General features: G+C 37.3%; 1 protein-coding gene across 1 annotated transcript; it reads right to left on the reverse strand.

Moving 5' to 3' along the window:
* Positions 1-175: 175 nt before the first annotated feature.
* Positions 176-27,190, reverse strand: LOC139117961 (WD repeat-containing protein 36-like). The gene is made up of 21 exons (XM_070681218.1): positions 26,937-27,190; positions 26,396-26,423; positions 23,712-23,812; positions 23,158-23,275; positions 22,873-23,005; positions 20,087-20,274; positions 18,913-19,088; positions 14,380-14,500; positions 13,492-13,641; positions 12,613-12,764; positions 12,229-12,343; positions 10,860-11,025; positions 9,329-9,437; positions 8,764-8,843; positions 8,269-8,376; positions 6,215-6,315; positions 5,734-5,891; positions 4,960-5,076; positions 4,483-4,576; positions 1,987-2,174; positions 176-1,181 (listed from the first exon to the last, which is right to left on the reverse strand). The coding sequence occupies exons 1-21, from the start codon at positions 27,081-27,083 to the stop codon at positions 1,032-1,034; spliced, it is 2,700 nt and encodes an 899-aa protein (XP_070537319.1). The 5' UTR covers positions 27,084-27,190; the 3' UTR covers positions 176-1,031.
* Positions 27,191-27,291: the final 101 nt, after the last annotated feature.

The following is a 27,291-nucleotide window of genomic DNA, read 5'->3' on the forward strand; positions in this document are numbered from 1 at the left end:
GTCACTTAAAATATTTTCCAACTCTATAAGGCAAAAATATATCTGATCCGTAGTTACCATAAGGAGCAACAAGTTCATTTGTGACACAGCACTGTCAATTACCAATGGCCTCTCTTTGAAATGTTAAAAATTTAGTTCAACACTAACACTCAATCACACACAGAGGTCACATCAATATCTTTAAAGTGGATGAAAAGTTTATTTTATAAAAGTACATAGGAAGCAGGTAAAAGCGTAGGCATCAAGTAAGACATTTGCTTTATGCAAAGCGGTTGTTACACTTTGGAACTGTAGATTTGGTTGACAAGATGAAGGTGACATGTACAGGAATGCCAAAATAGACATCAGCCTTGGTTTGGAAGATTGCCACTTTGATGAACTTCTTGAAAAATGAATGTCCACTGACAAATTATGGTATATGAGACAAAGCGTATGAGAAGAAAGCTGTCTAATGCTAACATGGTGATTGAGTTTAACATGTTCTGGGAAAAACTAAGGCATTACAATGGAAGACAATCTGTGTGAAACTTCAAAAGCACTCCCTTTACAAATTTAAGAGGATAGGCAAAGATGGCATGGCACTGCCTGCATTTGGCAGGAGCGTGACATTTAGCACCAAAAAAAAATGTCATTTTGTAGTGAAAGCAGACATATTATAAAACATGCACACTGAACAGATAAATATTCAGCATCATTCCATAGATGGAATTTTACCCTGTGTCAACAAGTCATTCCAATACATTTTAAAAAGATGGGTAGGTTAGCTAAAAGTTTTAGTGACAACCTTCTTGCTGATGTGACAAAATCTATCATGCATTCCAATTCACAATAGCTTCCATTCGAGTATTTTTAAAGTAACATCTTATACAGCAAGTATACTTGCTTGATTCTTATTCTTATTCTGATATTGACTACGTTATCAGCTTTTTGTTCTCAACCATTTCACAATGACTATCACTAGGCACTTGAACAAAACAAGTAAACATCACAGTGTCACAGAGACTCGAGTATCGAACAGCATTTTGTAAATGCTAGAGTGTGACACTTTTCAGATAACTTAGCAAACATAAACTTTTACTGAACTGATGATGAAGTCTGTGCCAAGATGATTGTTGTATTTCTAGCAACTCTTCTGCACTGTCTATCAATACTGATTCTGATGCTATTACATCACCATGGAGCTGTGGGGGAAAGACAAAAGAACACAATGAAATCTATAAAACTACTTGTATCTCAACAATACTTGAGTATGTACGACATTAAGTTACATGTACAAGTAGTTTTAATCTTACAACTATAAAGCTTACCCAGCCTTTTTTTATCAAGTGAAGCACTGTCAACAAAATCTCATATCCACGTCTATTACTGTCAAATCCTAATCCATCTCTACTACTGTCATATCCTCATCTATGTCATATCCTAATCCATGTCTAATCCATGCCTGTCATTGTCATATCCTAATCCATCTCTAATACTGTCATATCCTCATCCATGTCATAACCTAATCCATGTCTAATCCATACCTGTCATTGTCAAATCCTAATCCATCTCTAATCCATGTCTGACACTGTCATATCCTCATCCATGTCATATCCTAATCCATGTCTAATCCATGCCTGTCATTGTCATATCCTAATCTATCTTTGATCCATGTCTGACAATGTAATATATGTAATATACTAATCCATCTCTAATCCATGTCTGACACTGTCATATCCTCATCCATGTCATAACCTAATCCATGTCTAATCCATGCCTGTAATTGTCATATCCTAATCTATCTCTGATCCATGTCTGACAATGTCATATACTAATCCATCTCTAATCCATGTCTGACACTGTCATATCCTCATCCATGTCATATCCTACTCCATGTTTAATCCATGCCTGTTATTGTCAAATCCTAATCCATCTCTAATCCATGTCTGACACTGTCACATTCTAATCTGTGTTAGCTTAAAGTAGGCACAAGTATTTGGTACAAACCTTGAGGAACAATCCCAGATAAGCTTGTGTAAGTTCAAAGTCTTGATTGCTTTGAAGAAGATGACATAGAAATTTCATGAATTGCAGCATCAGATCTACAGATCCCCCTCCGATTGGAGCCAAGCTGCGTAGTTCAACATCTATGGCTGATGGACTCATATCTTTCAATGTCTCCAGCATGGCTTTGACTGAAATTCAAAGAAAAAATATATTGAGTGAATTGACTTTGAGTTTCTAAGAGTTATATTTTAAATTGTGGATCATTCAGTAAAAACAAACGTTGAAATCAAGCAAATAAGTATCACATTGATCTTCCAGGTGTCAAGTCAGCATTGAAGACTTGAAGTAAACATGAAGCAATCAACAACTTATGTTTCAGTTTGTGTCACTGTGTACCGTAAATTGAATAAATTCTGACATGACGTTATTAATACAACAGAAACTCTGTGCAAATAGTCGCTCAATTGAATTGAAAAATGCAAACTTAGTTTTTTTGATGAAGTTCTGAGACAACTGTCTGAGAATTTGATGAAGGTAAGCCAGTTAATATTGTTCCCTTGCATTTTTTCTTTGTTCAGCCAAGGAAAATACAAGTGACATAATGACTGTGTCACCACAAGTCAAAGACAAGCAGTGACATAGTTATTACGTTATGAGTATTTTCCAAGCTGAATGTAGAAAAATACTGGGGAATAATAACATGCACAAGCCAAGTATTCATTACATTTTACAAACTAAAAGCAGTTTTCCTAAACAATTCCACATTTAAACTTTTGAACTACTTTTGGAATCATATCAATGAATCCGCAAGTTGTCAATCATTTCTAGTTGCTGGTCACATAAGCAAAGAACACGCCACCTATGTTTGTGTATGGAGCTATTGCCAGATGATATGGTTCAACACATTCTGTGAAGTTATATTACGATGTCAAAGATAGCATAGGCCTAGAAATTTGACTCAGAGAAAGTTATGTTATTTTTTGTGAACAAAAATTGACTAAATCTCAACAGCAGAAACACTGTGTGTATTAAACATTGCGCCTGACCATACCCTGTAATGCGACCAGCTTCAAGTTCATTTTTTCCAAAAATTATCACATAATTCGTTAAGGATAAACAAGCATTACGCTCTTGTGTTTTCACAGTTCGAATAATTATGTTGTAGTCTATGAAATATTGATTTCATTACACTACTTTTTGAGGCTCAGTGTGTGGTCTGGATGAGCAGTCGACTCCCTTGTTGCAATGGAAACTGCGTGTCTACTCCATTAGAGTACAGTGTGCATCAACAGTTCAGGCGGCGGTGGAATCTATATGGATACGAACCCCCATATTGGCAACAAAAGTTTTGCTGAAGGACTCAAAATTTGATTTGTGGATATATTTTGTTAAACAAATTTGACTGATTTTTACAAATTTTCTCGTCAGACAAATTTTGATTGTGGGAGAAATATGAGCCACCATATTGTTTGTTTGCATTGATAAGCACATCGCAGATCGGCGCAAAGTAGTTCTGACACACCAAAATTGATGACATAGACGTGGGTTATCATGACATACATGTAAATAACTACAGAGACGACAAACTTGGCTTGTGCATGTGATAAGGATAATTTATCCACATTGTGACACATAAGGGTAAGCCAGTACCAGTAAACAGGGATTACTTATGTGAATGTAGGCCAGCAAACATGGATACTTCATCGATTCTGTGAAATTTGAACAACTGTGCAGCACAATCCACAGGGAGCTCAGTCGTCAATGTTTTCTCATTGTTTGTTTGTTTGATTATTTGTTAGTCTATGAGAACATCTACTAAAATAACAATATTGCTGAGATATGAACATGTATATTTGTTTGTTTGTTTGAAATAAAGATTTGTTTGAAATAAAGCAATATATAAAATAATATATAAAAAAACGACATCATTTTCAGCTTTATTTTCATTTACTATACCTATGAATTCATAAATAAACAAACCAACAAAGAACAACAACAAAATCAGAGACTATGCCCCTGTACACAAACAATATTGCTCTACTAATTTCACATAATGATTTGTATCAGGAGACATTGTGCTGCATTTTCAGCGGGAAAAATTTAATCTAAAATGCATAGGTGCAACAGTAATTTCACCCATCCATAATAACTTGTTATTGCTCATAGATCCCTGGTATACCAGCACATTACCAATGTACACGCAGTTTATATAGAGAGTTTACATTTGGCTGTACAGCTGTGATGCTGAATAGAAACCCACTATACTTCTGTTTATCACAGCCAGAACATGTTTACATGAATGACAGAAGATGTTGTGAAAACACTGAGGGTTCATGAAGACACTACATTTATGTATGGCCACAATGCAAGATAGAATAACATCTTTGAAGTATTTTCTCAAAAGAGTAAAACTGAATTAACCTGAATAGCTGTACATTTACTGAAACACTATTTGATTAGTATTCAAAATATGGCTACAATGACAGATATACTTACAGTTTGTCTCTTCATCTTTCATACTGTCTTGGACAAGTTGGACAAACTCTGATTGAAGCTGTAGGTTGCTAAAATGCATCACACGGGACGGTGGCTGTACAGAAACAGCAAGAACACAAGTGAGAAAACCAGCTTTTAAGTGTTGACATACTGATTTGAGATTGAAAGGAATGGATGGGAAATGCCTTGTATGACAGAAAATATCTATTCGATTTTCTTTGTCCGGTCTGTGTATCTGGTTAGGACTGCTGTTTGATAAATAACACTATAAATCCCGTGTCCTTGGCAGATAAGCATAAACAATTGGAAAGAATTTTTTTGAACCAAATCTTGATGCTAAAAATAACAAATTTATATTTCAGTCTTTCTATGATTAAGGAAATAAAAAGCTGGCAAACTTTGAAATTTTGTAAGTTTGTGAACATGCGAACAAGGAACAACACATTTTTTTCTGAAACAAGAATGAATTTCTCTCACCTGATCTTTACTCTCATCGCTAGGAGCAGCAAATTTTGGAATGATTCCAGTCACAGTTGGAAGAAAGAAAGGTGCTGATTTGGCAACTTTGGGTGGTTCCTTTGGTTTATTTCTCTTCTGAAATTGGTAAAAACATTATCATTTGGCAATTTATATTTCTTTAAGTTGTCGCCTCTTTTCTGTGCCTGTATTTCTATAATGTGCTATGAGTCCGTATGAGTTTGTACAAAAACAGTGGTTCTTTATTACAAAATTTTACACACTGGCTGTTAAACTCATAGTTTTCTCAAGGTTGATACAGTTGCTACAGACCCTTAGTTTGGAGTTTTTGATGTGGACAGACATACATACATCTGTACATCCGTACATGTATACAGACATCATACAGACACCACCCGCTGCTACTGTCTTACCGTATAAGCTCTGTTTGGTATATATACATATGCCAAATGTGAGCTAAAGAGAACTCAATGACTTTTCAACCAACATACCTGAAAGATCATTGTCTGTAACTCACTTGTTTAATGTTTGTAATGTTCAAAATGGTACTCTGTCCAATATGTATCATTGCACTTCATGTTTATGGTATAGTGTGTCAGTATTTGTATTAAAGACCGTATTCTGAACCTACTCCTCAGAAAGTCGATACCTTGATCCATAGATGTGTGGAGATTTTACCAACAAACTCATCCATCCACAATCAAAAGAGAAACAGAGTATGTCATTGGACTTTGTGATGAAAGGATAATCCATTCAAAGAAATCATAACAATACCTTGATGAGCTCAAGATTGGTTAGATTTTTCCATCTTGAATGTGGAAGCAGTGATAATGTCACCAATTCATTGGAAATTTGCTCTGGTGATTTGAATCCTGTTAAATCAATGTCCTCATGTGATTTGGATTCTGATTCAGTTGGATTCTCTTCTTCGTCTGCAAACAACAATTCAAGATGTGACAATGGCACAACAATATGTCAAGAAACAATCCTGCAAAGTTAGTTTAGTCTTACTCTCAAGGACGTTTGCCATAATTTATTGATAAAAGAAGACCTATGTAAATATAGGATCGCTGAAATTTCAAGCAAAAAAATGTACAGCGTTCCCTTTGAAGGTAAGGGTTGCGGAATCACTCAATTTTCAAACCTGCTTGTTTTTTTCTACTGAATTTCTCAGTCATCTTTCAATTTGGCCAAGTCAGCTTATAAAGAATACGCAACACAATATGAGAACACAGAATAATTTCTCTTAATTTACCTTGTTCTGTGTAATGTGTGCCAGGCAGGTGAAGCATTGTGGGTACATAGTCTTGAGGTAAAGGGTTCAACGATACATAACTGTACAATGTTCGGTTTGACCTGGAATTGAAATCGATAGATACTGAAATGTGACTGAATATACATGATTAATACTTGGCATTATGATAGTTTAAGGCTAAATATGCATTATATTTCACTGGAAAATTCTTCACCAGGATTGTCTTCTATGATGTCATACCAGTAGTTGAGTTTGGATAATGCAATACTTGTACAGTACATTTAGTGGACTTCAAATAATATGCACAGAGATTTATGTTTACTATAAAAAAACTGAACTTTAAGAAATTTAATTATGTTTTTATTTATGTTTGGAAACAAAACTTTTGTGTGCATCATTATTTTTAAACTGAAAATGGCTACATTTATTGTGATAACGCTTTGTTTTACTTTACTTGTTTGCTTGTTTTACAAAATAACCAATGACAAACTAAAACAAAAGAATGACAGAGTCTTTGTGTGATATATAGTAACAGAAACCTGGCAAACCACTTCACTCAAGAGATTAGTTGAATATAGATCTTTATCATACATGCTATGCTATTGCCATTTTCCTATTGTTTAGACGGTACTGATATGAACCCGTATTTTAACATGTTAAAATACAAATTATATTTTCACTGTAACTGAACTACTTACAGCGACGCGTACGTGACCTTCGCCGGTATGCGTGACCTCCGTTGGAGCGTTCATATAGAATATATGTAAACTAGCTGAGCGAATATGAATAAGACTTGTGCCACTCCGGAATGTCATTGTGATCATGGTCAAAATTTTGTTTGCAGTCAGTTTACGGGCATTAAACTTACTATATAGGCACAAGAACAGTTGTTACCAAAACCATACAAACAAATTTGTATGTTTTGCAAACACCTGTCATCGTTCGCGGCTGGTCCCATATGGTGCACTGCAGTGTTTTCATGTCGTCTATGCTGCTGAAGATTACGGTCCCCGTCTGACAGCGCATCATGAGAGAACCGCTATATGACAAGTTTCCTGTTGACGAGTTTAAGTATCTTGATTTTGAATTACAATGTTTACAGCCATGAATGAACCACAAAAATCCAACCGCACTGAAAATACTGACGCCACAGACAAGGTGCACATATTATCCAATTTTTACCTGTCAGTGAGATTCCCAGGGCTTGATTGTGTCCGGTGCGGGTTTCGGATATGATGTAAGATACTAGGGAAAGTCAAACTTTCGTTTAGGTTCTTCAAAGAAGTTTAGTTCTATTTAGGCAAGCCAGTAACGAAAATATGCGAGCAGACGATGTAAATACCTTTTAAATGTTTTATTCGTACAGCAAGAAAATCACGATCGAGTTACGACGCAACAGCTTACAGTGTACTCACTTCACGTTTTCCCTAATCCGCTCACAAATTCCTTTCTAAGATGGTAAATTCGGCATATTTGACGTCTGAGGACATGGTTAATTCTTGGAGATAAACTGACTGGTACGGCTATTAAATTCACTGTGCATTCATAGATGTCGCAGAGCTGCTTGCTCTAACTCTATCATCTGTTCACACTCGATTGAGTTTGAAAATGAACGCTGGCGCAGCACAAGTATTTTGATCTGATTTTGGCTGGCCAAATAACTTTCGCGAAGGGATGAGGTGATGTTTCAAACACGAAAACACACTCATTTTACACACTCCAGCCTATGTTTTACGTCCACCGCCAATAATATCAAGAAGTGATACGGTTGTCATCACTCCTTAGCAACCAATTTTTTGTGAGTACAGTGAGTAGAAAGCAAGGTCGCTTTCACTTGATTTCGTCACTAATTTTGGAACGTCCGTAGGAAAACAGTCGTAACCAAAGCATGCATGTATGATAAAGGGGTTATTACGCGAAGTTTGGGCGATACTGCATTGTATTCTCGTGATGTGTCCGCATTTTGACTTGTTGCATACTGTTTATTTCAATTGAATTGAGTGAGTACCTATTATAGTACTATTTATTTCAGTTGAGTTACTTTCTATACTTACCAAAGGTAGATACCGAGATCATCAACATGAGCTGTAGCTAGAAAAGTACCCGTTGGTGACATGGCAACACCTGTCGGGGCAGGGTCTACTAGGAATACATCTATCAGCCTGTTTAGGATGTTAGGAGAAAATTTAATGATACTGAATACTTGTGTCTTTTTACAATATTAAAAACTTCAAAAACTCATTCGGCATTGTAAGCTTGTTGAGATGTATTCAATTTTCAATGACAACGGAGTGATTGCGAATTTACATGTACCAGAATTCAGATCAATTAAGGGTTTTGCAAAGTTCAGAAAGAAAAATAGCTGCTAGGTAAGCCATTTTCTTAGATTACAATTATCTTAATGCTTTTTTCAAAAAAAGATAAGTTGTAGCTTTCAAATGCATGAAATCTTCCTCAGACTGATTTGTATCATGTGCAGCATCTACACTCTTGTACTACAAGTTGATATTTTATATTCCAAAATGATTTCTTTCAAGACGTTCAATTACCTTCCAGAAGGCAGATCCCATGTACGGATAGCAGAATCCATTGATGATGAGATAAGCCATCGAGCATCAGAACTAAATGTCTGGTGAAAGAGAGAAAATCAGTTCAACAAAAGGTGAGTTCTTCTTAAACAGAACTTCCCCTATAAAAGCCGGATTATCATAAATCTATGTAAATGTAGAAGAGTCATGCTACTGGTTGGACGTGGCTGCGTCATTAGTAATCCTCTATTGTGCACTACAGTCCTGTATTTTCCCGTTTAACTCCACTGATCGGAAGTGTTCTATTGCTTTGTGGCTGTGGTTTTGTATTGTACTACGCAAAATCAATGGATATAATAAATTGAGGATTTCAAAATGTTAGCCTTTGTCAGAATGGATCACGTGATTGCCAGTCACAATGTTAGTTAGTATCAGAGTCTGTCCAGTGGTGTAAGGTCTGTTTTTGAAACTGAAATGGGCTTTTACTATGGCAGTATGTAGTGTTGTATCAATTGTGTAAAATGATATCTTTCATTAAAGACAATTTGTACATGGGAATCAAGAAAAGACAAACTGATGCAATTACCATATCAGTGACTCTGTTGCCATGACTACTAAACCTTCTAACAATTCTTCTGACATCAATGTCGACAACGACCACGCTGAAATTATCGAGGGAAACTGCTAGCATTGAACTGGAATAGACAAATGACAGTGTTTACTTATTAATTACTGTATGTCCTCCTACAGCAGATCTCTATGAGGAAGTTTTTGTATTTGCCATGGACACCAAATTCAAAAAATTCAAATTTTATTTTTGACATACCATAAAAAGTCATGATTATCTTCCCATTGAATAATTTTTCTGAGAAATATAAATTTTATCATCATTTACATTCTAAAGTTTTACAACACTTCTAAGATTTCTGTGATGAAGTTCATGGATTTAAAATTCTTCATAAAAATGAAAACATAGAATGATTCATTTGTTGTGATAAAGGCACTCTGCTGTGAGGAAATATCAATTTTATTGTACATTTTGGTTCATAATTTTAAAGCGGCAAATTGCATGGAGAGCGTTATAATGACATATGCTAGTAGAGGCAGCAAGAACAACATGAACACATGTCTGTATAAACAATAGTCAATACACTGATAGACAAAAGCAATACATACATTCATGGTCCATACACTCAAAGTCACTCAAAATTCAAGGACTTTCATGGACTTTTGCAGTAAATTAAAGAACTTTTAAAGATATCATTTTCACTCAATATCATTTTTATATAGTCTTACAAATAATTGTTATGATATCACGACTGATCGTGTCAGTTTTGACAATTGTAGATTACAAGTATTAAGTATTAATTTGCCAATCACACCAATTTAAACCCTTAAGTAATAATTTTCCAAGACTTTCCAAGACTCAATTTCATTTTCAAGGACTTTTTACATGTCTTTTAATACTTTGAAGGACTCTGTATGTAAATGAAGGCAAGAGGCATTATTGCTGAATTTTCTTTAATAACAGATCCATAATTTGAATTTAAACATCTCCCTTCACGCCATTGCTCCACCTTCTTCACTAATGATCACACCAATTTAAGGCCCCAATAGCTGCAAATATGTAATAAGCCGATATTCTGAGTTTTTAAAATAAGACCCATTAAAGACTGAAAAAGTGTATAACACTGTCATAAGTGTTGAAAGTGGCATGTGAATTCAAACGTTTTAACATAATTTTAGATTTTCCGCATTTCCAAAAACTAATCATGTGAGAGAGAAAATAAAGATTACAACAACAAAATGTTGGTCATCGTGTGTTGTGCATCCTAGTAAATGGCACCATGCTTGTTTTCTTTATGAGTACAATGTTTATTGCACTTTTCCACGGGAGCGCCAATTTATGAGTGCGTCATCCGTTTATTATTTAACCTCTTAAAATGCCTAGGCATGGTCCAATCAGCAAGCACTGATACTTCTACACATGTCCTTCAGTTAGCACAAATACACAAACCAACTTTGGTTTGAAAATAAAATCATGAAAATAACATATAAAATTCGCAGCAATTGGGGCTTTAAATCTAAGTACGTACAGATAAACGATTCCAGCCTACCTTTCCCGATGCAAGAGAACCTTATCAACAGATGATTCCATGGATAAGGTTTGAAGAAGCTGCTTTGTTTTGAATCTCCAGAATTTGAGTGTTTTATCCGTGGATGCAGTGATTGTCATCTGATTGAGTCCATCTATACACACACCTCTGACAGCTCTGTTGTGAGCTAACAAATAATAAATAAACTGGTCTATTTCACTGTCAGCTGATGACACAGAACATGCCAAGATTCCCCGGCACAAACGCTGTAGGTTCAAAATCATTTCCATATGAAAAGATACCTTACTTGAGGTGTGAACTGACTGTCAATCGGTGATTGCTCTACAAATATCACGGGTGATGTCATATTCATAAACATTGTGATCTTTTGTTCTACTTGATCGGTAGTTTATTTACTCTCTGGGGAGTCATAAGCCGTTAATTCGGCAATGCGGAATTTTTCCGCTCTCAGGGGATTAGTCTACCTACATGGTTTGTGCCGGCCAATTCCCTCATGGAATGATAACATTGTCACTGTTTCAGGATGAAAACAGCACTGTATTATTTCTTCAGTCACACTTCAACATTACTGTCCAATTTACAAATGACAGCATACTTTAACAATTTTTGGCAGTTTTATAATTAAATATTGTTCTAGGATAAATGTTTCTGTATGAACTTGGTTGAAAGAATACTAATTGTTAAATACATGTCAAAGAAAAGTGGACAAATTTATATGAACACATATGTTCTGCATCAAAAATTAAATATAACTTGAAACACACTTTTGTTCAAACTTTTTGTAATGAAAGTTTTAAACCATTCTTTTAAAATCAAGAATAAAAATCGGGGGTCACAATGTAAATTGTGGGATTAGAGAAACAAATTACCCAATATTTGCAATATTTACTGACTTTAGAAATTCAAAATGTCTGCAAACCCTCATGTTATCTCAACTCTAAGGGAAAAATATTGAATTTTCTATTTTCAAAACAAGACGGTGAAACTTTATTTACTCCAACAGCTTCAAAATGAGCCTCCACAAATAGAAGACTGAAAAAGTAAAAAAGTTTGTGAGATGAAATATCTGTCCCCAACTTACATAATACTTGAAAGTACAATAAAGCTCATAGAAAATGGAAAAAAGAAAACTGACGATATCATAGCAGAGGAACCTTGGATTATTGGAATAAAACTTTTCCATTCAAAGGAAAAATGATAAATTTGGATTGTATTTCTAGATATTTTGATTATGCTAATTTACACATTGGCTTTGATTTTAACCTTCAGGATAAATATATGAATTGAGATTTCTGTGATTCAAAGGTGAGTTTGGGGATTTATCAATTAAGCAGAGAATTATAACAATCTGTCACTGAATGTGTCTCACCTGTTGGGTCGCCATACTGGCCTCTATGGAGACCAGACTGTATATTGTACAAATCAACATGGCCAGTGTTCCAACCAACAACAAAGAAATTACCACAGCTACTCACATCAACACACTGGAATAAAAGAAAATTAAAAGTCATCACTTCAGTACATTAAAATCAAAACAAACTTGTTACTTCCAAATTTGTATGGACACTGAACATGAAATAAATGGAAACATTTTGATATCAAAACTTGATATGAATGATTATCTGCAAAACTAGAAAATTCATGACCAGTCTTATTACATCAAAGTTTATATTCCCTTTTAGTATAATTTAGGATTTATTTCCAGATTGACAAGTTACATGTAGTATTGTTGAGGTTGATTGGATAGACTTACCAAAGCCTCTACATGTATTCTTTCTTTCTGAAACCTTTCATGTTTTATTTTGTGTTTTCCCATACTGCTTGTCTGATAGTTCCAGGATGTCACAACGGGACACCCAAGATGACATGCAACAATACCATCCCACTCACTTTGCCGAGCAGTTTCTGCAAAAAAGTTCAAAATAAAGAAACAAATGATAAGATTCAGATTCTTTCATGGGAAGAAAACAATGACAAAGTTATAGCATCTTAGCATCCAAACAGGATACTGTAGTTAAAGGGAAACAGTCGGCAAAACTGCGCCTATGCGAGTTAATTGTTTACAAACATTGTATTTCATGCACGATACCTAGATGCACCTCATCACCATAGCTGCAATATATAAAGTACACCATGTAGATGATGACAGACATGTTCTAACTTTCTTCAATGACCATCGTACTTCGGATACAGTGTTTATATGGGACCCATATGACCTTTGAGCACAGTTCTGACAACTGTATCCCTATAAAACATGCCTAAATGAGAAGCAAAAGGGATCTTAAATGGGATGTGAAAAAAAATAAAGATGATACATGCTGCATCTATTTCAACTGTCAAACTGAAAATACGACAACTCTTGGAGTTAGCCCTACAGTGTAACAACTCTTGGAGTTATATATAGCCTCAGAGTGTGACAACTTTTGGAGTTATTTATAGCCTCACATTGTGACAACTCTTGAAGTTAGCCTAAGAGTGTGACAACTCTTGAAGTTAGCCTAAGAGTGTGACAACTCTTGGAGTTTTAGCCTCACAGTGTGACAACTTTTGGAGTTAGCCTCACTGATTGTGACAACTCATTGAGCTAGTGTCACAATGTGACAACTTCATTTCAAATAGATATTGACATTACCTGCAGCAAAGGCTGTGATTGGTGGTAATTTATGCACGTCGTATTTCAATCCTTTTTTCTTGACAAGTTTTTTGTTCATTGTGGCTTGTCCAAAGTTTTTGTTTTGTCTGTCATGTTCTGTAGAAAAAGACTTCAATGTACTGTCTTGGCCTGTAATATGAAGCATAATACATCTGCCACTGGAATCTTAATACCATCTTGGCAATTACGTGTTCTTAAAAAGAGGGGAGTCACTCTGTCTGCAGCTGCCTAATATCCTTTGTGCATATCCAAAATTTTAAAATGGCGACTGTACTGAAACTGGTGACTGTGGCCAAAGTAGCTTTGTATGAGCAAAGGGATGCAACAAGTATATTTGGCAAAGTCTTGAAGTGATTAGAAAGCTACAAAACTGGTAAACTATGAACAAGCATTATCACAAATTTCTGAGAAGGCAATGTATATCAATAAGAAAGTTCCACAGCTGCAGACAGTATGACCTCTCCGCTTAAAAAAAAGAAGAGAAATCCATAAAATAGCGTATATAGAGAACATTTGTAATTGCAGCTGAAAATGCACTATCACTTTGGCAACACAGTAGTCTTCAGTTTTGTCAAAAAATAAAAAATTTAAAACTTGGTCCAAGTTTTACTAATAAGATTAGAAATGCACAAAGTTTACCCCAGAGTTTCTGTAAGTAAATCAGAAAAGTTAGAGACATTCAATTTTGAAATCTGATGGTACCTTCTGTGAATAGGACTTTGATTTTGTGAATTCATTGCACGCTTTTTCCTGCAGTCTTTCTTTCTATCTTCACTACTCACTTGTCTCTGTCATCATTAATTCATTCACATATTTGTGTCTAAATAGAAAGATAACCTATTTGTGTAAGGTGTAAGTGTCACTTACCGGCTGATAGGATATCTTTACCATCACTACCATAGAACTTAATCTTGTCTGGAGGAGCATAGTGGCCACATCGTTGCCGTAGTAATCTGCCTCCTCCATCTGGCATATCAAATATCCATGTCTGAAAAAGCAAGAAAACAACAAAGACTATTTTAATGGAACAGATCATAACAGCTGCAGCTAGAGGAAAACAAAGGTAGAAAATACATAGAAATGTTTACAAAGTGAATACATCACTATATTCATAATCAATATCCTCAGTTTTTGACGGAAGGTGTTCAAAAAATTATGTACTATAAGTTGTATTGTCAAACTTAGCATATATATTAGACAAATGTATCAATGAAATTGGGAGATTTGTTGTTTATTGATTAGTATAGAATGTTCAAGGAAGAACACAAATGTCAGATGCTGACAGTTCTGATGAAACAATGACTCCTAGGAAAAATATCACAGATTGGTTTTGGCATTAAAAGAGTTACCATGACGGAATTATCACATACTGTGTCTGGCCTTAAAAAAGCCACCTTGAGGGAATTATTACATACTGGGTCTGGCCTTAAAATGCTACCTTGACAGAATTATTACATACTGGGTCTGGCCTTAAAATGCTACCTTGACGGAATTATTACATACTGGGTCTGGCCTTAAAAATGCTACCTTGACGAAATTATTACATACTGGGTCTGGCCTTAAAATGCTACCTTGACAGAACTATTACATACTAGGTCTGGCCTTAAAATGCTACCTCGACAGAACTATTACATACTGGGTCTGGCCTTAAAATGCTACCTTGACAGAATTATTACATACTGGGTCTGGCCTTAAAATGCTACCTTGACGGAATTATTACATACTGGGTCTGGTCTTTAAAGAGTTACCATGATGGAATTATCACATACTGGGTCTGGCCTTAAAAAAGCTACCTTGACGGAATTATTACATACTGGGTCTGGCCTTAAAATGCTACCTTGACGGAATTATTACATACTGAGTCTGGCCTTAAAATGCTACCTTGACGGATTATTACATACTGAGTCTGGCCTTATAAAGAGTTACCATGATGGAATTATCACATACTGGGTCTGGCCTTAAAAAGGCTACCTTGAGGGAATTATTACATACTGGGTCTGGCCTTAAAAAGGCTACCTTGACGGAATTATTACATACTGGGTCTGGCCTTAAAATGCTACCTTGACGAAATTATCACATACTGGGTCTGGCCTTAAAAAGGCTACCTTGATGGAATTATTACATACTGGGTCTGGCCTTAAAATGCTACCTTGACGGAATTACAGTATTACATACTGAGTCTGGCCTTTAAAAGAGTTACCATGATGGAATTATCACATACTGGGTCTGGCCTAGACTCTCCACAGTCGCTGTGCCTTGTTTTGTGCGCGCCGCGATGGGCCTGCATTCGAAGGCTGTGCAGCTGTGAGCACGCGCTGCCAGACACAGCTACTGTCGGTTCTTGTAAGTATATGAATATTCATAAGGGTAATGACGTCAAAAGAAACACCTATCTAACTGGGCGGAGAGAATATAACACAGTCCCTCTATCCACCGGTCTGGAAACGCCTATTGTAAAAGGTGTCAATCACTAGACCGCACAGCCGAACCGTGATACGAGGGCCAGTCATGTGATATGCGTAGCTTGGGTTTGTCCTGCATGCCACAGTCCCTGATTGTGTGTACGCTTTTCTCGAATTTTCGCTTTTTTTGGCTCTATTAAGTGTTCTCTGCGTCTATCTACGACACGAAGACAGAAATTATCATATCGTGAAACTGGTGTGTGTTTTTTCGTGATCCTTATCCCATCGTAAATGATGATAGTGTGCGATAATTTCTGGGGTTGACCGCTGCGAGTGTGTTGACGTACGTAGCACAAGCAACGGCTGGAATCACACCGGAAAATTTGTGGTCCCTTTCTCTTGCAATGCTAGTAGTCAGTGTCTCCAAATATGATCTAAATATGTTTTCTGTGTAATATTCTGTGAAATCATGTCTGTTAACTAAACAGAATAGGAAAGACAACTGCAGAAATGCATGTAGATTTTAGTTGTGTGGTCGCACATTTTCCCATGCAGCGTCAATATGGCGAACTCTCGATACGTACGCTCGCTCAGGCACGGCTCAGCACGGCTCGAAACACACCGGAAATTTGTCGTCCATTTCTCTTGCAATGCTAGTAGTCAGTGCCTCCAAATATGATCGAAATATGTTTTCTGTGTAATATTCTGTGAAATTATGTCTGTTAACTGAGCAGAATAGGAACGACAACTGCAGAAATGCACGTAGATTTTTTTCGCATATATATTTTCCCATGTAGCGTCAATATGGCAAACTCTCGATACGTACGCTCGCGCTCAGGCACAGTAAATACCTTTTAAAAATGCTATCATGTCAACACAATAACAAGTTTGGTAATGAACTACTCAGCTGTCGATGTTAATATTCAGCTGATTTTGCCTGTATTCTTGATTTCGGACAATAGTCCATGACACTTGTGCACAGTGCATGGCCATTTTGTTTTTCGATCGTGATCATAATGCAACCATAATGTGTGGTCCCTTTCAAGCTTTATCTAGAGGGGCAACGTTACCCATTTAATGAAAAAATAAATTGTTTAGTGTTTCTAAAGTGAACAAGTTGTAATGTTTTGTGATATTCTGAAAATAACAACCCACAAACGTCATGTTTTTGAACGATCACATTGCGGCTGTCATAGGATCGTGGGGTAGCGACATCGATATAGCTGCCAGTTGAACATTGTCAGTGTCCTTTGTTTAAGGTGTGAATCGTGTGTTGGTTCATATCACGGAGTGTCACAAAGAAACCAGCCACGTTTCCAGACCGGTGGATAGAGGGACTGTGATATAAACTAGTAGCTGGTAGACCTATATCAGTGTTCTCCCCAGGCCATTTTAGCGTAGCGGTCCCGCTACGCTTTCGCCTCTCCCCCGCTACGCTTTGATTCTCCCGCTACGCTTTAAAATATTCCCGCCATCCTTTAGTTCACACGCTAGCGCTCTGCGTAGCTACCAGCTGTTGCATGCATTGTCTACATATCTAATAGCGCTCACAGCAACTTTCAACCTGGTGAAAGAGTGGAAGGTGTGAAGTATGGTATGCGTCCGATAACTTGTCCGTAAGTGTTGAGAGGAACGTTAAAACAATAGAAGAATCGGCTGGGTTGTTCACAAGTTTTCATTCTACAACGACTATTACGACCAACAAAGACCTTTATAGTCGGCAAAAGGTCGGTATACATCGAGGACAAGTATTTCACAGAGTTAGGCGGTGTAGCACTAGCAGGGCCTTTGATCACATTCCCATGCTTTGATCAACGAAATGGACCGCAAAAGAAACAAAAGAAGCAGTTGACTAGTGAGGTTGATTATGATTTTACAACGATGATCTTTTTTTTTGTCCGAGTACGATCACGATCGCGATCGAGTTCACATTGCATAAATTCCAATATGGCGGCGGCCATGTTGGCCGACGTGTTTATAACGTGTTGACATTGATCTTGGCGTCGCGTGTGGTTCCACTCTGACACGTTCTCTGAAAGATTTTACACCTGATTTTCGAGTGATTCTAGTCGTACTTAGTTCATGTCTTGTGATCATCTTGGTGGTATTTTTAAAATCAAGAATCGAACGACGATGTTCAGTGGCAGTGGTAGTTACGGGGGGGGGGGGGGGGGGGGGGGGGGGGGGGGGGGGGGGGGGGGGGGCTGGTTGAAATTGATCCCCGTGATGAAACATTATTCGCGGTGTTTGTCGTTCAAAAATGATATAAAACTCAATTACCTTTGAATTGTGTAAAGCTTAAACTTATGAATTTTCCTCTTTGTTGGCAATTTTTGACAATCTTATTAGCAATATATGTATAAATGAAACTCCAATCAGACGAACTATTTCGTGCTTTCAATCTGAACTTGCTGTTACTGTTTGAATCTTCTATTTTAATTGCAATTGTACTATACTGTGATTATTTATTTAAGTGTAATAAAGAGTTTCCAAGCATGATGTTCAAATTGCATACTTGTGTGTTACCATTGCATTTTGTTGTGAGCGTACATGAATGCGTGGGTGCATGTGCAAGCTTATATCCATATGCAAATATAAATTAATGATATGCAAATGATTATGCAAATTAGCCGCTACGCTTTTGCTTGATCCTGGGGAGAACACTGTATATACGCGGTATGTTTTTATTTTTCATTTTTCATTTTATTTGGCTATGGTACCTGTCATTTTTGTTTTGATTAACGGATGTGTGGTGTTCTATAAAGTACCCGGATCAGGCAGAAATCCGACCAGTCGCTTGCAAGAACGTCCAGACCCTGGGATTCACGTCGTGTCTCTGAAGGGCGCGCGCGTGTTCCAACAGGGAAGAACGCGAATCGCAGGGTCTCTGCCAGACTAGGTCTGGCCTTAAAAAAGCCACCTTGACGGAATTATCACATACTGGGTTTGGCCTTAAACAGTAACCTCAAAAGAATTTTTCTGGCCTTTAAAGAGTTACCTTGATGGAATTATCAGCAGCAGATGTGATCATCAATGGTTCTGATGGCAAATACTTCATTCCAGTCACAGCACCATTGTGTACATCCCTCATTTGACTTTGCAACTTGCGTTCTTCTAAATCCCACAATGCAATGTGCCCAGCAGTACTTCCTGTTGCCATAATTGGGTGTCCATCTGCAGTAAAGATGTAATTGCAATAGTACTATGCTCTAGTTGTCTATCAGGAAAAATACGCGCCAATTCATTTTTTAACAGCCAATCTTTTAGTATTTGTAAGATGGTATAATGTGTTTACAGCATGATAATTACAGTTTTACATGGAATCTCTAGTAAATGAAGTGAGATTCTCTAAGAAAATAATAAGTTAACAGAAGGATGGACTTTAAAACAGCCCTAATTGACATTGGAAAACTGGATGGACTTTAGAACAGCCCTAATTGACATTGGAAAACTGGATGGACTTTAGAGCAGCCCTAATTGACATGGGTAAACTGGATGGACTTTAGAGCAGCCCTAATTGACATGGGTAAACTGGATGGACTTTAGAGCAGCCCTAATTGACATTGGTAAACTGGATGGACTTTAGAACAGCCCTAATTGACATGGGTAAACTGGATGGACTTTAGAGCAGCCCTAATTGACATGGGTAAACTGGATGGACTTTAGAACAGCCCTAATTGACATGGGTAAACTGCTGATTTCTCTGGACTAATAATCATCTTTCTCATTTTCTAAAATGTAGAATTATCAAAAATGACAACTCAGGTAAAGTTGCAATTGGAGGAAGACTGTACATGTATATCAACCCTCATTGTCTGTCAAGTGTCGGGTATTATAATGAGATCTTGTATCGAGCTATTGTATTAAGCAGAAGGACAGTATAATCTTTCCTAACAGGTGTATATGATCTTAGTAGTAGTTTATAGTGTGTTCACAGAGTCAAACTATCTTTTGCATATTTATAGTAGTTTGCATAATGATAGAATTAATGTATTACTAAAGTGTAAAGTAACTCCTATTGGATTCAAGACAAGCCTGCTGTCAACTACTTGCTGGCCATGCTATAGCTGACACTTTTTAAATTTAAACATTATGTTACTAAGTATTTTTCATCAGATAAAAACTACAGGCACTGCGTCTAAAACATTATTCTCATGGAACAATATACAGACCTGTTCTGAATGATATAGCAGTCACTGGTCCCCATTCTTGACTCAATGTCATCACAGTTTCGTCAAATTTGATGTTATGAAGTATAATTTTTCCAGATTCTAAACCCACTGCAATCACATCCACTGCTGGTGACTGTTCCAGAACTGTTATAGCAGACTGGAAACTTTCAAAACTGTACAAAAGTTTACTGAAACATAAACAATAGCAGAACCATGTAAATTGTGAGAATTCTTTAACAAGCATTTTTACACTTATACACCTCTACAGTGCCTAACAAGAAGTATTGCACAGGATTTCAAGACAAATCTTTACCCAAGCAGTAAAATGTTCTATAGCCGTGATGAGTATTTTTCTGATAGAATTAAAGGGATAGTAGCTGTAACTTTTGAGAATATTTTCACTATTTTTGTTGCACGTCGCGAACTATTCACATGAATAAGCATAGTGAATCATGAAGAATCACCTACTAATTGACCTCAGTACGTAACGTGTATCAATTCCTCGTGATAAAGAATATTGACGAAGTGAATTTCTTGACGGAGAGAAATTCAACAATGTTGACACACGGAATGCAACATAATCGACTTTGTACGCATGTGCAAGAGAAGTACCGCACAGTTCAACTCTGTTCGCGTCCACACCACAGCGCGCGCAAGCGTTCATTGAGGTCGACCGAACAATGTATCTGCCATTCACATTGACAGCTGCAGCTGGGAATATAACTGAACAAGGAAGCCTATTCACATGTCCACCACTGTGTGGCTATGCGATGTAAAATGTTAATGTTAGCCTTCACAGTCATAACCCTTGAACATTTCGAACGTGAGAGACCAAATTGAGTTGCGGGTAGCTCTGCGTAGCAGGGCTGTGTGTTACCAGCATTATACGTCCTTCCACGAACGCTTCCCTCGCATAGAGAGAGAAAAGTAGGCTTTGCGTAAGTTTACTAGTGCAGCTGTGCACATCGTGTACCTAGGCCAGGTGGGTGTGCTCGAAAACGAAGATCAATGCAAGTTTTGGATTCAAAATCGGCCGTTTTCGGCGGAGAAACTGGGAGCGGTATTTCCGAGGAGCTACCAGTGGTTTTGTCTAAGGCAGTCTGCAGGGCTGTGGTGGGAGGCCGTATAACGCCGGTAACACACTACACAGAGCTAAGTTGCGGGTAACTGGGTAAACTTTGGTCACTTATGTAAATAAATTCTTCGCATGACTTATAGTTTGCAGTTATGTTGTCTTTTTCATTTGCGAAATAATCTTACTTATGTAACCATGCATGTACACTTGTTTTGTATGTTGTCCTGATATGGTGATGCTCGTGACGTAAGTACATTTTTATAAGAATCCCCCCCCCCCCCCCCCCCCCCCCCATAAACAAAAACAAACAAAAACATGCATTTAAAAATAGACTGAAATAGGCAATACTAACGATGGAAATGTCTAAAGTACGAAAGCGCCTTTCAGAGTGATTGTTTAGCCAAAATGCAAACACTCTTTCAGGAAAATAAGCAGATGCAACAGCCCGTACACATCGCGGACGGCTGTACACTGAACCACAGGCTCTTGACTCAATGCAGGCGAACCGCTAGCCGTCACTGATGCAATATTTTTTTGTATTTTATTGCATCAGTGACAGCTAGCGGTTCGCCTGCATTGAGTCAAGAGCCTGTGTACTGAACGATCATTGATGGTGACCCGGGCCCTGCGTCCGAGCTCGCGAACTGTCACTGCTCACTGTACTTGTAGTGGTCGCTGTAGCAGAAACAATGTGGTACGTTTAAATTTATTGGTTTGGTATTCAGGAAACGTAACCAGAGTTAGCAAATGTAATGACTCAACTACAAATACCACCAAAATTTTGCTCAAAAAGTAATTCCTGCGGATCATGTAGGTCAACGTCAAACGTACCTACACAACTAGTGTCCGCGGGCCTCGAGTGTAAGCCATTCCCGATCCCGTTAACTTGAAGTACAGCATCGCATCGTCACCTTTACGTTGAACTAGTTGACTTGTTCGCCGATAAATGACAAAGCAAACTGACCAAATTATGCATGCACTAGTTTTAAACTTTGGTAAAGAATAGTTGGTGGAAAAATGCTCGACGTTTCAGGCTTTTTGACGCGGTGACCATGGTTTCGGACCCTGGTGCTAGCTCGCGCGATGCATCGACTGCCGATGCCGGGTCTGGCCACCGGGCCTAAATTACCTTTTTTTTACTCTGACCTAATGCATCACCACTTGAAACGTAAAAAGCATTCTCATACTCAAGCAACAGAAAAAAAGAGTTTGAACAAATAACACTCCAGATTCAAACGAACAGTGGACGTACATCACAATCAAAACAGATAAACATGTGCGTAAGTTGGATATAAATACGACGCTCACAATCTCTATTGTTACAGTGATCACGTTTAAAATCCCGCTCTCGCGTGGCTAGTGATATCATCACTCCTTGTGCTCCATACCACGTGATCGCCTAACATTTTGTAAACACAAGCACCGTGAACTTCGCTTAGCGGCAGGCCAGCAAACAGTTTTATTACCGTTCGTTATTCACAATCGGGTGTTAGTTTCGACTTATTTCCTTGTCAATCGACAATTAGGGTGGGATAGATATAATCTAGCTTGGTTTTTATTATGTGGTCGGGCGGAAAAAATGGTCAAAAGTTACCGCTACTATCCCTTTTAAGACAATATCTGTCAAATCAACAGCAGTAATATTCATCAAAGTTTTGATATGCTAATTTCACCACAATACTGCTCCTCCTTTGTTTCATTTACCACTCACTTTGTTTTGATGTTCCATATCTGCATGGTTCCCTGTCTGCTACCAAACAAGACCTTGTTAAGATAAGTACTCGGATGGACAACTGCTGATACCTGGAACGTCTTCTTATCAAATGTCATTTCTAGATAAATATCTTGGAGAGAAAAATGGAGCATAGAGAAATAAATTTACAATGAAAAATGCATGTTCTGATAGAAAATAACGTACAAGTTTTATGTATGGATAATGTAAATGTTATAGTCTTATCTATGTATGTACAAACACATTGGACATTTTGAAACATACCTCTTGAATGGATGTCCCAAATTTTCATGACATTATCTTCATCAATGGATATCAAATGTTCCCCAAATGGTAGCAATATATGTACCTCTCTCTCATGACCCTCATACGTATGTCTGATCTAGTAAGAGAAAAACAGTAATGCTGTTAGTAAAAATTGTTCCCTCAGTGATTAATTACTTTATGAATCTTGATATAAAATTTAGAAGATTATTATTTCACAGGCAAATATAACAATCCTTTATACGATTTTAGAAATTCACTGTATTTATTACAGTATTTGTTGAAGTAAACTTGATCTGAATTATCTGGAATGCGATACTTTTAATTCCTCCCTGGTTCTCTGCAAAGCTTTACATATAATCATTGGTAATTTTATGACTAGCGTAATGCAACAAACAAATTCTTGAGCTCAGAAACTGAGATAATAACATGTCATTAATTATTCACTTTGTTTTCCATCAGTCAGGTTTTGGTTAGTGAATCAGGTTTTATCAATCTCTCATTTGATAATTAGAATATATATGAATTCTTGAATAAGGTAAACAAGTTCTTACTGTTTGATTTCTTTCAAATGCTCTGATGACACTCTTGCATGAAGTGTAGACAAGATACGCATCAATTGCCATACATGTTATATTGTCAGGATGTACATCACCTGAAACACAAACACGAAACAGAAAAAAGTCATCATTTCAACACTCATGTGACTTTTGACAACTAAGAATTATACTACAAGTTTTGGAATCATCAAATTATTTAAATTTGAGTCAGATTGTTCATTCACACTGATTATAACATTACAGCCAACTACTCCTGGTTTCACGGTGATATCAAATAGACTTGTGACCAAACATTCACAGCACATCTTTTTTCCAATACATGTGGGAAAAAATGTGGGCAAAAATGTAGAAAAAACGAAAAATGCTGAAGCCATTTAAGTGTTATTTTTTCTCTGTCATTTGCATTAAGCGGTGACCTGTCAGATCAAATGTCTGTAAGTCATGATAATTAGTGCATCAGAGTTACATACAACTGTATAGTTGAATTTGAACTCCAATTCATAAACTTAAATTGTCTGTTTATTGTTTTGTGACCATTATTACTGCACTGTACATTTACAAAATGAACATATGTCTTGCAACAAGACACAGGATCAGTGACTGCATCTTGGAGCAATTCTGTCTGTTGTAGTGATTGTATCTTGGAACACTTCTGTCTGTTGTAGTGGTGATTGCATCTTGGAGCAATTCTGTCTGTTGTAGTGACTGTATCTTTTTTTTTATCAGTCCATCATCCAACTGGCGTTAGCCCAATTACAGGATGAGGTACGCATAACCCACTAAAACACCCAATGGAGCAATGAGGAGTAAAGTGCCTTGGTCAAAGGCACAACACCGTGCTAGAGTCTTGACATCACCATCCTCCAACAGTGAGTCCATTCCGGGTCTTGAACCGGGTCTCGAACCCACCATCCTCTGATAGTGAGTCTGTTGCCCTACACACTGGTCAACGGTGCCTCCTAACTCTTGGAACAATACGTCGGTTTCGAGTTGTCAGAAAACGCACGAATTTTTAACAACGGTCGCATGGGGGCGCTCGAGATTTTGCAAAAGTGAGGGCTAAAATTTTAGTCATGGAGGGAAGTCGCAACATCACGCGTGAAGACGTCCGCAAAATGAACATGAAAGAGCTACGAGAATTTTTAAAAGCAAGGAAGATTCCCCTTTCCAAAGCTAAAAAGGCTGAGTTGGTAGAGCTTGCTGAGAAATCCATTGACCTTGGATTAGAAACTAATGTAAAACATGTGAAAGAGGCTCCCCACCATACTATCCAAAATGTTTTTTTGTGTCGAGTTTGTGTATATGTGTTCCTACATTCTTATCCGATTGTTTGTGTTAATAAAAATGTTTGTTTCGTTTCGGATATTTGTAGGGAAGTTTGGATTTGTGTGTACGGTAATGTTTTGTTCGTGTGGGGAAAGCTTATGGCGAGACGCAGCCGGGCCTATGGTGTGAAAAGTTGATAGAGTGGCCCTTTGATGCTTGCGATTCGAAACCCGAGCGTAGTTTCTCATCAGTCGCAGTGTAGATTCTTTCCTTAGTTTGTGTTCGTGAAAATATATTTTAATGCATTTTAATGATCTTGCTCTTCAAGTAGCGAGGCAAGTTCCCGTTTTATATGCGTTGGCAAGACGCCGACATCGAGACTGTTGCCGTTTCGTTTAGTATTATAAGAATCATCGCCCTCAAATAAGGTCGAATAATGTCGCTCAAGCTTATGTTTTGGCGATGTGGCCGTCGAATTCGGCAGAAAATCACACGAAACGAGAGATTTTGAAGCAAATTAAGTACGAGGTATGAATTTTGAGAATGATAGGGAACGATCGACGGTTACATGATAGATGAACTTGCTACTTTTCACAGTAAAATCAAACGTCGAAGACGACATGGTGGCATAATCCCTATAGATAGGAAATATACCGGTAGTCATTTGGTTTCCTGACACACTTTTTCTCAGGCATATGTACACACGTCTATGGGGCGCATAGTCAGAGAGCGGAATAGATCACAAACATGTGGAAACTGTTAGGTACCCAGCTAAGTTCACGTCGTATCATCCTTATCCATTTCGATTTCAGGCGTTTCTTAACATCGGGGAAACGGTGGAAGGTCATGCTATTCATCCATTGGTATTTGTCGAGTTTGCCGGCTTTGCAGTAAAAGTTTGGCATAGTCAAACGCTTACGGTGACATCAGAGCAGATGAAAGTAGACTAAACTTAGGTTACGAATACGGAGTCTATGTTATCGCAATGTACGCAGACCAGAGTCCAGAAAGTAGCCCTCACTTCCGGTCAAAGGAAGAGCGCCCCTAGTGGCGAAAGCTTAAAATCCTTGAATTACCGCATGGTCTTATGGTAACTCGAAACCGACGTATTCTGTTGTAGTGACTGCATCTTGGAACAATTATGTTTGTTACAGTTTAAAATATGAAGCACAACTAATCTTTTGATTATCAGATATATATATATATATATATATATATATATATATATATATATATATATATATATATATATATATATATATATATATATATAATGAAAAAATTAAATTAAAATGAGCTCAGCGTGTTTTTTTCTGTTTATAAAGTGTAGATTGGTTTATTGATTGGCAAAATTGTGTTGTAATTCTTTAACAAATGAAATCCGGTACCAATTACATAAGTATGCTACTTACTGACTGATGTTATTCTTAGTCTGGAACACTGAAAAATATAAACCGTGCACATAAGAATATAAATCTTGAAGAAATCGACAAAAAGTTCCACTTTATTGAGATGACAAGGGACAATGACAATAAACTTTTATATTCTAGACAAGTTGGACAAAAGATAGACTGAAAGATTCCCTCTTCACTGAAGAGTGGTTGGTGTGAAACAAAATTACGTATCTTCCCGAAGAGATGTTCAGAGAAAATTTTCTTGCTGTACGATAATTTCAATGCGGCTTGTTACAGGGGACGTATTGAGTTAGAAATACAATGTATCTAAAATCGTTCATTCATTTCCGATTATTAATTAGCACACAAAGTGACACTGGCACAGTATCCGAGTCCCTCCATCCACGGGTGGAGGGACTGTGTTCGTATTACATAAATCTACACTGAACACATCGCCAAATATTAGACAGTAGTCCCCCTCTTCTGTCTGTGCTATGATGATTAAATAATGATAATTAAATAAACATACTTCTGCTACTAGTACAACATCTGTACTTACATTGTAGGTGTGAAATGCCTTCCCAACCACTGTTATCACATAGTTCTCCTTGTGCTTTTTGTGATATCGTATTGCCATTGGAATGTGGTTACTATGGAAACCCAATGCTCTATACCCAACGAAGATTCGACTTGCATCTTGTGTCATCTTGCCACAGGCCCAAAACGATATACTGGCACCTGTCGATATGTTGCACAGCAAAGCATGAAGCACATGGGGTACACTTCCGGTTTAAGGGAGCCCCTAACTTTGTTAAAATTTTATTACAAAGATGTGTCAAAGTTCATTATATCATAAGACTCACAATTGCTATTCTTTTGCAAACTTTGGACATTTGTACTTCTTAATAAATTCG

This window comes from Ptychodera flava, chromosome 18 (genome assembly GCF_041260155.1).
Source record: "Ptychodera flava strain L36383 chromosome 18, AS_Pfla_20210202, whole genome shotgun sequence".
Taxonomy (NCBI): domain Eukaryota; kingdom Metazoa; phylum Hemichordata; class Enteropneusta; family Ptychoderidae; genus Ptychodera; species Ptychodera flava.